A 14,662-nucleotide genomic window follows, 5' to 3' on the forward strand; every position below is an offset into this window, starting at 1 on the left:
CTTGATTTATACACCTGTGGCAACGGGTCTGATTAAAACACCTGAATTCTATCATTAACAGGTGTGGCCAAATAGCTGTATCTGATCTGTACATATCCCAAAGACTACATATAGGCTATTCTTCCACTTATTTACAATATACTGTATATTAGAAAAACAGATTGCACTGTATAAAAGTTTTCTGATATCTGTATGTTTGGAAAAAAAAATTACATTGATCCAACCCTATTGTACAGCTTTAGTCTTTATGATGTTAAATACAATCTAATAATAGTAACAAAATGAACCATAAAAGTACCTTCAAAGGAGATATATGAAAATGTTCAAAAAAGCTCAATGTTGTGCTATCAGTCATGGACGATTCCATCAGCTCTGCATTCAGTGCATCTACATCTTTCTCGATTAACTTGGTCTGTATATCAACAAGAAAAAGTTTTGAATACAAATCAATAATATACATATCATAGAATACCAAAATATGCACAGCTACCGCTATTATTTAATATACAGGGATAGGCAACCTGCGGCACTCCAGCTGCTGTGGAACTTCATATTCCAGCATGTTCTTGCACAGTTTTGTGGCAGGGCATGCTGTGATGTGTGGTTCCTCAGCAGCTGGAGTGCCACAGGTTGCCTATTCCTGACTTACACTATCCTGTAAATTACAAGTATAATAAGACAAGACATTCATGGACTATAAATAAAAGCATAAAGCTACAGAACATGTGCCTTGCACATATAACTTGAAGTTTCATGATGGATACAGATAACTATCAGAACTCTAGTTTTACGGAATATGTATGGGCCAAAACAGAATGTTAATTGCAACGTAAGGAAAAATTCTCCGCCTCCTGTTCCTCCCCTTCTGCTCATCTCCCTGTTACTCACTACCTTTTTCTCCCCTTCTACACCTCTGAGGAAGGAGGAATATTTATTAATTATGAATGGCACTATTTTATTGTCAGGACTGGTTAGGGGAAAGACGTATTTAGTAAATGTGAATGCTATTAAGAAAATGATGGGCTAGTTGCGGTGGTGTATGCCTATTTATTAAATATAGGAGTTGTTGATTTAATGGACAGGGCTGGTTGAGAAAAGGGACGCCTAGATTATTCACTAGCTGCTCATTTTTCCAAGTGGAGGAAAGAACCTGACCATTTTCCAAACATAGCTCTAGCATTCGGGATCTGGCCTAGCAGCAACATATCTTAAAAAACTAGCACTAGGTAGGAGAAAGCTGTAGCATCTGCCAAGTGGTCCATTTCTGTACATATCTCTCTGCCGGGATGCAGTCATAATACAGACCGCAGGAATTCCGGCATTCAGAATGCTGGCGCCGGAATCCAGACACCTGGCAGAATCCCGCGTGCCAGTATCCCGAAGGTAAGTAGCGGATTTAGGGGTCTCTACCTACTCACCATTCTCATATATGACTCTCACTTTCTCCTCCATGATATATTACAATGGGAGAGTGGTTTTGGGTCATATGTGATAGGGGATGAGTGTGTGTGATATAGGAAAGGGAAGGTTGGAAGCCATGAAAAAATCGGGATGGAGGGTTGGGGGAATATATAACAAAAGCATGGAGGGTTATAGGAATACATGACAAAAGGAAGGCAGGTTACGGGTTATGTGAAAAGTGGATGGATACTTGGAAATACAATGTGTAATAAGTGCAGGTCATAGTGTGATCCAGGATCACGAGAGAGGTGCATGCAGCAAAACAACTTGTGGAATGCAAATAAGGTATGTTTGACAGGGTTGTGTGTGAAATCCCGGCTGTCGGGATGCCGCTGTTCAGAATACCGACAGCGGCATCCCGACAGCCAGAATCCAATTAAGACACCCATAAAAATGGCTGGTATTTTCCCTACCCTAACCCCCCTCCCTAGTGCCTAAATCTAATCTCCCACTCCCCGCACCCTAAGCCTAACACCCCCTCCCAGGTGCCTAAACCTAACCTACCGCACACTAAGCCTAACACTCCCTCCCCGGTGCCTAACCCCGCTACCTAACACCCCGATACTTACCTTCGGGATGGCGACGGTCGGGATACTGGTTTAGACAGTCGGCATCCTGCATGCTGGGATGACTACATCCCATTTGGTATATAGTCAAGACCCATGTGTGGGATAAGTCCATGGCCTTTGTACAGCCTAGGAAAAAAGTTCCTCTTCATTTTCCACAGTGCAGTATTAATATGGCCATTCAATAAATTCACAATCTTGCTGTACATAGAGTAACTCCTTTACATGGCCGCACTGCTGCTTATGGGAATTGCTGTTGCTAATGTTTAAGTTTTGATCCTGCAGTTAAATTGCTGGCTCATAGCCTTTCAAATTGGCTTCTAATTCTTTTTACTGACTGTGACGTTCAGGGGTACATGAAAATTTCTGCAATAGCAGGGTGGGAAGGACATCCAGGTGATAATTAAACACATAGGGAAAACAGTACCCTAGGGATCCCTACCTTGCATCACTGTAAAACCCTGTTAACCGGGAGGAAAAAACAGTGACATGATCACAGTTTTTTCTTGCATAAAAGTTTATCTGGATTTAGTGAAATCCAGATGATTTCTAACACAGCATTCCTAATGATTTAACTTGCGACTATGACATCAGCCTATGATACTACATTAGGTTTGCAACCTGTTCGGGATGCCTCCAGACAGTCAGAAATTGGAAGATCTATAGGGAGGGCTGGTAATTCCGGATGGGCAGTGTCCGGAAATCCCACAGGGCGGCAGCAGCAACAGTACTGATGTCACACTCATTATGACCCCATCCTCCTTTGAGTATTTTGTTAACTGTGAGCATGACTGAAGTCAGTGCGCTGCGGAACCTCTGGCAGACAGTGTGTTCTATTCAAATAATCATGGGGAGGATTCAGACGTTTGAAGTCAATTGTTTGGAGAGGATTTTTGTGCACAATTCAAAATTAAAATGGTGAAATAATGTCCTGAATTTTGACTTTAAATAAAAGTTGTAACCCTAGAGGTTTTAGTCACACCTTCTGTGTGCCTCAATGGTTCCCATTGCGAGGGAGTCGGGACAGATTAAGAGGAGGAGGACCAGACACTGGGAATGGGGTAAGTATAGTTGAGGGGGACTGTCAAGGAGGAGATGCCAAGCCCCTACATCCATAACTACATAAATCCCCTCAGCTGTGTAAAGCCCAATGTGCGTGACCCACTATTAAGTCTGCTCCCGCAAAACAGCCTCTCTTCTGGAGCTCTACCCCTGTTGCAGACATAACAGATGCCAGGACCTTGACTTCCCCATTCACCGAGATAGGTGTGCAGCCCCTAGTCACTACCAGTGTCGATGGTGAAGTGGGGCTTCTGGGAGTATACATAGTTAGCTATGGTGAATAGCCCAGGAGCTTCCCTTGCCTGCTCTATTGTTTAGATAGCCTAGTCCTGCCTGAGATTATTCCACTTATGTAGTTATTAGCAGATTTAGGGGGAGATATACGAATGCTAGGTACACACTTTTCCTATCCACTGCAGATCAGACTGTATATATATTATTAATTATAAGCAATGGTGAAGAGGGGGAGGTTGAGAATTAATAACCTGATTATTGGATGGGGACAGGATTTCAGGTTTCCAAAAAAACAAAATACAACAACATCTCCTCCAGGACTTTCACGACGTCTTCACCTGGAGGGCAGCGGACTATAAACTCTTTCGCATGGCTGCCGCCCATCTCCAGGACTTCCCCGGCATCTTCGATCTTCAGGAGTTCTTCATTGCTCCTCCTCCACCATTGGACTGACACCCACTGCCTTGCGCTGGCTTATATAAACCAGCATAAAGGGAAGGGGAGATGACGTGGCAATCTCGAATTTCAAAAATGGTGCTGCAATGGCATTTTTGAAATGGGAAGCTGTGCAGTCGCCGGCTGCTGAACTGTGCAAGGTAATTACTTAGCATCGTCCCGCCACTGTCTCCCGCTGCCATGCCCGCCGCCACGCTGATGGTGTGTTGGGCTGATGAGACCGGAGATCGGTCACCCACTCCGGTCTCCGCAGCCTACACACTACATTTGTCGCCGATACGGTCTTTTAGTTTTTAAGCATGTTTAAAAACCAGGAGACCCGACGGACGACCAGGATCGGGTCTGTGGCGGGTACACACTTGTCCAATGTCGGGCAGACCCATCGGCCGGGAGTTGGATCTCCCGAAAATTGGTCAAGTGTGTACCCAGCTTATCTCTCTCCAAGGCTTAGCACATCTACCCCATACTATAAAGAGAAAAATATTGCCCAGAGGATGGGTATATGGAATAGGGAAGAGTTAAAATTATTTTCAATAAATAGATTTAAAAAAAATAAAGAAAATCTAGAAATAATACGCAACATATCCCACAGCACATATAAGGAAAGTAAACAAAGGTGTATAAATGCTTTGAAATATACATATAAATGAATAAATACATAGTCTGTGTTCTATCCACGTCAATGTGAATATTTACATTCTGTCTTGTGCTTCAACAAAGTCGTGCAAAGAGTGAATACAAAATACAGAGGAAAAACCTATGCTTATTTTACATATCTCCTCAGGATCCCATTTGAAATAATGTTTTAAAATGTGTTAGCCAGTAATGAATACACCTAGGCACCAGCTAAGAGATCTGTAGCACAAGCACTGTAAAAGGGTCCCTGAGAACTCTATTTGAGAAGCACTGGTGTAATGTATTCTTTAAAGAACCTACATTCAACTAAAAATACACTTACATTCTTAAGGCGTAGAGCCATAAATGTAGGTATCAGCAATACAATTCCATGACAACTGGTACCATCCATGTCACCATAATTCTATCCATCCATGGCAATGCATACTGCAATGCATACATATTTCTCAGGGCCACAGTATATGGCTGTGATAGCCATATACTGTGGCCCAGATCAATCACCGATTAGTTTATATAAAAACCAAACCGCTTCAATATTTTTAAATGAGTAGTCATTCAGTTTCTCTATATAATAATCCCACTGATCAGTAATTCCCTTTCATCTATTTAAGGTAAAGTGGTCCTACTGTGAAAATACAGAATCTGAAGACTTTTTTATCAATCCAAAACCAACCATCACAATTACAGCATTACATAGCGCTGGGGTTGGCAACCTGTGGCCCTCCAGCAGCTGGAGGGCCATAGGTTGCCAACCCCAGTGCTATGTTATGCTGTAATTATGCTGTTATGTGTAGTTTCACAGCAGCTGGTGTGTCATAGTTTGCCTACCCCAGACATAGATAATGGGTATCTCTGAATATGTTAAATGACAAAGACTATATTCCAAAAGTTCCTAATCTTGCCATAATCACGCATTTTATGAAAGAAATTCACATTAGAATGTCAGACTTCAGGCAACTCCCTGAATACCCCACAACCACTTGATTTCTCTGATTCTGTGATATATACGCTCTATTAATGGTGTAAAAATGAACCACTTGCAGCATGGCAGAGTTCACTGGTTTCATGGGTCCTTGGGTATTACTTAAGTAAGTCTTCCAAGGAGCCTAATTCTGGAATGTCCATTTGCAATGTTAAATATTTTACCTAAATCAAGTTACAGTAAATATGTTTATGAAGTAAATGGAGTCCTAAATGAGTTCTCAGAAAGCAAAGCAGATGAACCAATATATTGGAATTGTGCATAACGGAAAGATCAGGCAAAGTGCTTGACTTGCAAATAGACCTTCCTGTCAGTGCAGGGGATCCATAGGGTCCCAGGTGCAATAAATAACCTCTTAACGCATTTCATTGAGATGCCTTCAGCTTCTTCAGAAACAAGAGTGAATAGTGTTGCAAAGTTTTAGGGATTTATACCCTGATTGTAAAACGTAATCAGCTGTGAATGATTGTTAACAATATTACCAAGCTGCACATGAAATAAATAGATTTAATATTTATAAGAAGGCAATCCTATTTTAAAACACCCCCTAAAATAAAAAATAGTTTTTCATAAAAGACGAAACAATGATTACCAGATTTGGGAGTTGCGTCTAACCGGAAATGGGCGGTCCAGTCACGTGATATAAACATGGAGCACAGTGGCGTGATGTAAACATGGAACACACCTGTACCTAAAGTTGGTATATATAACACTGTACATCTTTATTTTTCTTTGTTTACAAGTGCATATTTGGGGAGCTTCACACCTCCGATATACAGCTGCTCTATATACATTTGGCAGTACCATTATTGGGTACAATCACATTCTAACTATCATTTTATAGAATGTACTAGATAAATGATATCTAGAAGCTCCCCCATACACCAGAGGTTCCCAAACTCGGTCCTCAAGGCTCCCCAACAGTTCAGGTTTTAGAGATATCCATGGTTGATGACAGGTGACATAATTAGTTCCTCAGTCAATTTGATTTAACCATACAAAATACCTAAATAAAAAAGCGCTAGTGTCACTCCTATGCTAGACTGAGTACTGATTACTGAGTAATAGGGTAGAAACGTGACAAACTGCTGCTATTTCAAAAACCTGGAGGAGCTGACCCTCATGAAAAGAATTAACATATATTAGATCAAACTGAAAACAGCGCTGTTTGTTCACAACATTCAAAATGTATTATTTATTTAAATCTAAAAAAATTAAAATGATAAAAATCCACTATCATCTCTTACTACACGTGGAAATGTATAAATCAATATCAAGAAATTGGAATAGTGAGAGACCTCTTATAGAGTCATAAATTAGTCAATACATTGATTATAGAATATACATCAATTACAAGAAATTAGAATAGTGAGAGACCTCTTATTGAGTCATATAAAAAATATTCAATACATTGATTGTAGAATAGAGATCATATATTTGATAGGTGTTCAAATGATCTTGTTACTGATACACCTATATGTGCATATTTGCAAAAAATGGACAATGCCAAACCTCAGCCAAAATATGCAAGGCTGTTTCCTCAGAACAGCCTTGTGTATATTGGCTGAGAAACGAGTCAAGCTCCGCCCACAATTGATGACGCCACCAGGAAGTGCTCTTTCCACTTACATGGCACTGCAAGCAGCTCCTACAGCCCCTACGGTCAGCGTAGTGTGTCCGGACCCGTGGCCGCTCTAAGAACCGGAGGACTAGCGGCGATATCCACACAAAAGGAACATGTCATTACCCAGAGGTCCGCATACAGGAGTGGTAAGAAGTATCAGTCAGTGGTACTTTTAAACCTTTTTCTTGAACAGCTGACTAACTTGACTATTGAGGTGAATAGCCGTGCATGGCAACTATTATATACATATCAAAAACTGTTTTTAGTCACTGGGGTACTGCTGGATTATGGACGCTTATTAACAACTACTAACAATGAAGGGGATGATTGCATGAAACTAACATCCATATTAAAGACCTGTGTTACAGTTTACTGACTATCATCCCACGACCAGCAGGTATTATTTATGCTTATTAAAACGGAGAGTGCATGTTTCTGCTTGCCTAATCAACCTATTGATACAATAGTGCTTAACAGAGCAAACTTCTGAGGTTTGGCGTTGTCCATTTTTTGCAAATATGCACATATAAGTGTCTCAGTAAAAAGACCATTTGAACACCTATCAAGTATATGATCTCTATTCCACAATCAATGTATTGAATAATTTTTATATGACTCAATAAGAGGTCTCTCACTATTCTAATTTCTTGTAATTGAGGTCTATTCTATAATCAAAGTATTGACTAATTTATGACTCTATGGGCCATACTCAATTTGAGGCGAAAAGTCAGACCTCTGACTTTTTGCCATCATCGCCGTTTTAGGAGGGGATAAAGTATAGAGCACGTGCCCGCTTATCCCCGTATTCAAATACGAATTGGCGAAAATGGGACCTGGCGGAAAGGTATCGTAAAGTCCTGTCACTTTTTGGGGAAATCAGCCTGTCACCCTAAAAAAGATGATCTGACATGGGGGATCACTATGGGTACAACCGATTTGGCCTGCTCAAGGTAATTGGGGTTTTTAAACAGCCTCAGCAGGTGCATAAATGCGTCTTTGAAGAAGTGGTGAAGAATAGCATTTATCTTTATTTTTTTTAAATAACTAGTCCCATCAAATTTGGGGTACATGAAAATGGGTGCAAGTATATTTTTAAGTCCCTAAATTGATTTTTAAAAATTCTTCAAAAATCCACCTGTAGCAACCACCCGCATTCTAGAAAACACCTGCACCATACATGGGGACCCCCGAGGTTTTTTGCTAGTTTTTAAGTTTGTTACCAAACATTTTTTTTTTGCCCCCAAAACAAAACCACATTTTTTGGGGGGTCCTATGCTAATTTTTTTATTTTTATTTTACACACATTACTTTTAGGGGACATTTCAAAGGCTGCAGGGTACTTTTTTTAAATGAACACCCCAAAACCCCAATTCTGCACTTTTTTTCGCCACCTAAACAGTGGTGAAAACTTATCGCCGTTTTTTTACAAAGACTTTTCGCACCTGCAAAAAGTCTTAGAAATTAAATATGGGTATAAGTGAAAATGGCGAAAATGACATCATCGGCTATAATTATCGCCAATAACTGACTTTTCGCTCCTAATTGAAAATGGCCCTATAAGAGGCCTCTCGCTATTCCAATTTCTTGATATTGATGTATACATTTCCACGTGTAGTAAGAGATGATACTGGCTTTTTATCATTTTTATTTTTTTAGATTTAAATAAAACACATTTTGAATGTTGTGACAGCGCTGTTTCCAGTTTGATCCAATTTGATTTAACCACCTGCGCTCAACTATGGAAATCTCCAACACCTCAACTGTTGGGGTGCCTTGAGGACCGCGTTTGGGAACCTATGCTATTCACAATATATGCATCATTCTTACTATGTCCATCTCCAGGGCTGGCTTAAGGTCTGTGGGGGCCCCTGGGCAACAAACAAACATGTGGGGGTCCCTATCAATAAAAGTTGAAAAAAAAAATTATATATAAATATATAATATATTAACACATGTATATGTAATATATATATATATATATATATATATATATATATATATATAAATATAAAAGACCGTGGTGCCAGCAATTCAAACACATATCATTTTATACATATGTAAAAAACGATCATACACACATGCATATATATATATATATATATATATATATATACACATACACACACACACATACATACTGTGTGTATGTATATATATATATATATATATATATATATACACACACACACACGTGTGTTATTTTTTTTATCACACATACAGTATATACCCAGACACTCCCCTAATTCACCAATTACCTCCCTCCTCTGTCATGCACCAAGGACACCCCAGCAGCACCCAATCATACATTCATCACCAACACACAGTCCAGACACAACCCTCATCATTCACTATCAGCACCCACCGTCATATACTGCACTAAAAACACACTAACACCCCCTCCTACATTAAAAATACACAGACACCCCCCTCCTACATTAAAAACACAGACACCCCCTCCCACATTAAAAACACAGACACCCCCCTCCCACACTAAAAACACACAGACACCCCCCTCCTACACTAAACCTCGCCCCCCCTACTACACCAGCAACGAGGCACCCCCTACCTTCCGGCTGCAGTGTGCTCCCTCCATGGTGTCCACTGACCTGAGCAGAGGAAGCAGGTCCCGGGTCCCGACCGCCTTGTGTGTGGGCGGAGAAGAAAGGAGCCGATAGGTAGCCCGGGCAGTTTGAAAAGGGGGCGGAGCCAAATCGCAGGAGGGACGGGGCCTAATTGCGGGTCGCTGCACCGTTAATAAACCATTTTTTTAAAATGGTTTATGGGGATGTGGCTGGGGGCTGTGTGTGGGGGCCCCAGGACGACCACCTGTGTCGCCCTTCCCTTAATCCGGCCCTGTCCATCTCTAAACCATCTCTAAGATCAGTCCCTTTTGCACAGCTGATGCCACCAAAACCTTTAACCCCCACACTCATCATGTCCTGCCTTTACTACTTTAACCTGCCAATCTCTGGCCTACCACTTACTCCACTTTCCCCACTTCAATCCATCATGAAACGCTGGTACGCTTTTATTTTACTGTCTAATTGACTGTGTTGGCTTTCCCAATCTGTTTCACTGGCTTCCCACCCCCACCTCAGTACATAATCCAGTTCCAACCCCTAAGCCTCACTTACAAAACAATCAATCTGCACCCTCCTACATCTACAAACCTATTCCTGGAAACTCATTCTCCTGATACCTCTGCTCTTCTTCCAATTGTTACCTCTATTCCACCCTGGTTACTACCTCTCACAGTTGCCTTCAGAAGTTTTACCCCCTTCAAATGGAACTCACTCCCTCACCAAGATGGACTTTCTCCCAATCTTGCCAGCTTCAAAACTTATTCAAAAACTCACCTTTTCATCAAAGCCTTCATTCCTCCTTCCAAATTCCCCACTCTTCTTCCTCCCTTTCGCTTCTCCCCAGTTCACCTTTCAACTGCTCTCTCCTCCTGTTATTATGTGAGCTTGCACAGGTAGTGCCCTCCCTTTCTTATGTTCCTCCCCAGCACTATCCTTGCTTCCCCAGTGCTCCAGTTCCTTTCAGTGACTCAGACTCTGTATGCTTGCCCATCGTTGGGTACATGCCCAGTCAATACTGAACTGACTCCCCCTCACAGTGACACACCTCCTCTTGGCTGTCGAGATACAGTAAGTTATCCAACCTTTGCCTCGAATCTACATACTACCTAGTAAAGATAAGTCAATTTACAATTACTGTACCATTGATATGTCATGTTTTGCTGTTACGGTGTACATACCCTGCACGGCACTGCAGACATTGTGGTCTCTTAAAAATATAAATTAAACAATATTTTTACGGTTTTCAATTTAACTACTTTATGATCTTGTGGCTTATGTTTAGTTCTTCAACCACCAATATAGAAAACAGTTTTCTTACCATAGTTAAACTCAATGTAACGTAAAATCATAGGTGCTTCAAACCTTATTTATACATTTGTAACCCTGTTAGCTGCTGTTCAGCATTTATTTATAGATGATAACCAGGTTTACTCCACAATGGACACTGAAGAAATTATTTGACCTATTGCAAGGAATGCCATCTAAGCATTTCAAACCTTTTGAACAGAAACTTAAAAACAATAGCAATAATATATTCTTCCCACTTTTATGCAAAAGAACAAAAAAAAAAAACAACCCTTTCTTGTAATTAATGCTTATTTCTATTCCAAATAAAAATAATATATCATTATGCTGACAACTTACACGTTGCTTCTCAAGCTCAGGATTGGTGGCTGGAGTGAACAACCCAATGACTGCACCAAGGAAGCCCTGGTCAACCTTTAGAGCCATACACTGGATCAGAACCATGAAGTACCTGCAGGGAAAAGTAGTATCAAGGAATGGAAAAATATGAGATATGGTAAGAACTTACCCTTGTTATCTCTATTTCTACGAAGTCCATAGGGTTCCACAGGATACCTTGGGGTATAGGTGTGACGTCAGTCGCAGGGCACCAAAGAGTTAAGCTTTCAGCCTCCCAGGATGCACTAGGTCCCCCTCCTATACCCCGCCCCCGGGCCAAGGCACCTCAGTTAGTTACCAAGCCATAGGCCGGAGGAGGAGAAGGAAGAGAGAGAACAAAGATCTGGACACATACAAGAATCACATTCTCACCAGAGGGAGACGGAAAACCGGTGACCAGAGCAAAGCCCATCTGCAGCACAGGTGCAACAGGGCGGGAGTCCTGTGGAACCCTATGGACTTCGTAGAAATAGAGATAACAAGGGTAAGTTCTTACCATATCTCATATTTTCTACTTCAGGGTCCATAGGGTATCCACAGGATACCTTGGGGATGTCCCAAAGCAGTATCCTTTAAGGGTGGGGACGCTCCTGTGCAGAAAGGAGAATCCGCCGCCCAAAGGAAGCATCCTGAGAGGCGAAGGTGTCAAACCTGTAATACCTCACGAAGGTATGGACAGAAGACCACGTAGCAGCCTTGCAGATCTGAACTGCCGAGGCACCACGTCGAGCTGCCCACGAAGGACCCACAGACCTAGTGGAATGAGCCTTCAGAGAAGGAGGGACCGGTAGGCCTTCATGAAGATAAGCTTCAGAAATAGCCATACGGATCCAGGCTGCCAAAGTTTGCTTTGAAGCAGGCCAACCCTTTTTACGGAAGCCAAAGAGGACAAACAAAGCGTCCGACTTCCTAAACGAAGAAGTGCGGTCAACATAAGTCCTTAAGGCCCGCACAACATCCAAAGAGGCCTCACCCACGGAAAGACCCGGTGAGTTAAAGGCCGGAACAACTATTTCCTCGTTAATATGAAACTGGGAAACAACTTTGGGAAGAAACTCGGGCCGAGTGCGGAGCACTGCCCTGTTCCCATAAAAAACCAAGAAAGGGGGTCTACAAGAAAGAGCCCCTAACTCAGAAACACGTCTGGCCGAAGCAATGGCCAGAAGGAAAACAGTCTTAGCTGTTAGCCATTTAAGATCCACTGAGCCCAGTGGTTCAAACGGCGGTCCTTGGAGAGCCCTCAGGACCACAGCCAAATCCCAAGGCGCCACAGGTGGAACAAAGGGCGGCTGAATGCGGAGAACACCCTGCATAAAGGTGCGCACATCCGGGATTGTAGCAATCCTACGGTGAAACCAGACAGATAGGGCCGAAACCTGTACCTTCAAAGAAGCAAGGCGAAGCCCATGATCTAGTCCCGCTTGCAGGAAGGCGAGAATCCGAGACAGACGAAACTCCCGCGGTGCATAACCTCTCGGTCGACACCACTGGAAGAACGTATGCCACACGCGATGGTATATCCTCGCGGAAGACGGTTTCCGAGCTCGTAACATGGTACGCACCACAGAGCTGGAAAACCCCCGGGACCTCAGCATGGCCGTCTCAACAGCCACGCCGTCAAAGACAGCCGAGTCAGGTCCGGGTGAAGGCAAGGACCCTGAGACAGAAGGTCCGGTCGTAGCGGCAACCGCAGAGGACTGTCCACGGACAGACCCTGAAGGTCTGAGAACCAGTGCCGTCTGGGCCACGCGGGAGCTATCAACAGGAGCGTCCCTCCTTCCTGTTTGAATTTCCGGATTACCCGTGGAAGAAGGGAGACCGGAGGGAACAGGTATGCGAACCGGAACGTCCACCGGACGGACAGAGCATCCACCAGAGACGCCCCTTCGTCTCTTGTGCGAGACCCGTACACCGGCAACTTGTTGTTGTGCCGGGACGCCATGAGGTCGATTTCTGGAAGACCCCACCTGTCCACCAGTAGTTGAAAAACGTCCGGGTGCAGGGACCATTCCCCCGGATGAACGTCTTGGCGACTTAGAAAGTCCGCCTCCCAATTGAACACTCCCGGGATGAAGACCGCTGATATGGCCGGAAGATTGCGCTCCGCCCAAACCAGGATCCGAGAGACCTCTACGAGAGCCGCCCGACTGCGAGTTCCTCCTTGCCTGTTTATGTAGGCCACGGTGGTAGCGTTGTCCGACTGGACCTGCACCGGGTGACCCTGGAGAAACCGCTGTGCCTGCTGGAGAGCATTGAAGACCGCACGGAGTTCCAAGATATTTATTGGAAGCTCCGCTTCTGTCGGCGTCCACCTGCCCTGGAACAAGTGTGGACCCGAAACTGCTCCCCAGCCCCGAAGACTGGCGTCCGTTGTCAACAGGACCCAATTTGGAACCCAGAACGGACGTCCCTTGTTGAGGTGGATCGTCTGTAACCACCACGCAAGGGACAGGCGAACCTCCGGGGTGAGCACAATCGTCTGGGACTTCAGAGACTGAGGCAGCCCGTTCCACTTGGACAGGATCAGGTGCTGCAGAGGTCTGGAGTGAAACTGGGCGTATTCCACCATGTCGAACACCGACACCATGGAGCCCAGTAACCTCATCGCCGAGTGTAAGGACACCCGGCGGCTGTGCAGGCAACTGCGCACCCTTGACTGTAAAGCAGAGATCTTGTCCTCCGTCACGAAGATCCTTTGCTGTCCCGAGTCCAATAAGGCTCCAAGATGCAGAATCCTCCGAGACGGGATTAGAGTGGACTTCTGCCAGTTGATTAGCCAGCCGTGCCGTTGCAGCAGTGCAATGGTCAGGTCCAAGTGGCGTAACAGGAGCTCTGGAGATCCTGCCACCAATAACAGGTCGTCCAAATACGGCAACATGCGGACTCCCTGCAGCCGCAGAGAAGCCGCCATGACCGCCATCACCTTGGTGAAAACACGTGGTGCTGTTGCCAGGCCAAAAGGTAACGCCCGAAACTGGAAGTGGTCGCTGCTGATTGCAAACCTGAGGAACTGTTGATGGCGCCAAAGAATAGGGACATGCAGGTAAGCGTCCTGTATGTCCAATGACACCAAGTAGTCCCCAGGTTCCAGCGCCAGAATGATGGACCGTAGGGTCTCCATCCGAAACTTCGGGACCCGCAAAGACTTGTTGAGTGCTTTGAGGTTGAGAATCGGACGATATGACCCATTGGGTTTCTGTACCAAAAATAGATTTGAATAGAAACCCTGGCCCCTCTGGGAGAATGGAACCGCCACTATAACTCCAGCCTGGAGCATAGTGTGCAATACCTTCCGCAGCTCCGTAGCCTTGTTCCGGTCTGATGGGAGACCCGTGGTGAAGAAGCGAGCCGGGGGTCTGTGCCGGAAGGAGAGGGC

At 43.9% G+C, this 14,662-nt stretch overlaps 1 protein-coding gene across 1 annotated transcript in view; it reads right to left on the reverse strand.

The window, feature by feature from the left end:
• Positions 1-14,662, reverse strand: part of VPS13C (vacuolar protein sorting 13 homolog C) — a 452,448-nt gene that overhangs the window by 53,852 nt on the left and 383,934 nt on the right. Inside the window, exons 72-73 of the mRNA XM_088446402.1 lie at positions 11,248-11,359; positions 299-412 (exon numbers count right to left, since the gene is read on the reverse strand). Of these exons, the coding sequence (XP_088302528.1) occupies positions 299-412; positions 11,248-11,359 (226 nt within the window). The remainder of the gene's footprint in view (positions 1-298; positions 413-11,247; positions 11,360-14,662) is intronic.

This window comes from Taudactylus pleione, unplaced genomic scaffold, assembly GCF_031769625.1.
Source record: "Taudactylus pleione unplaced genomic scaffold, aTauple2 ptg000019l, whole genome shotgun sequence".
Taxonomy (NCBI): domain Eukaryota; kingdom Metazoa; phylum Chordata; class Amphibia; order Anura; family Myobatrachidae; genus Taudactylus; species Taudactylus pleione.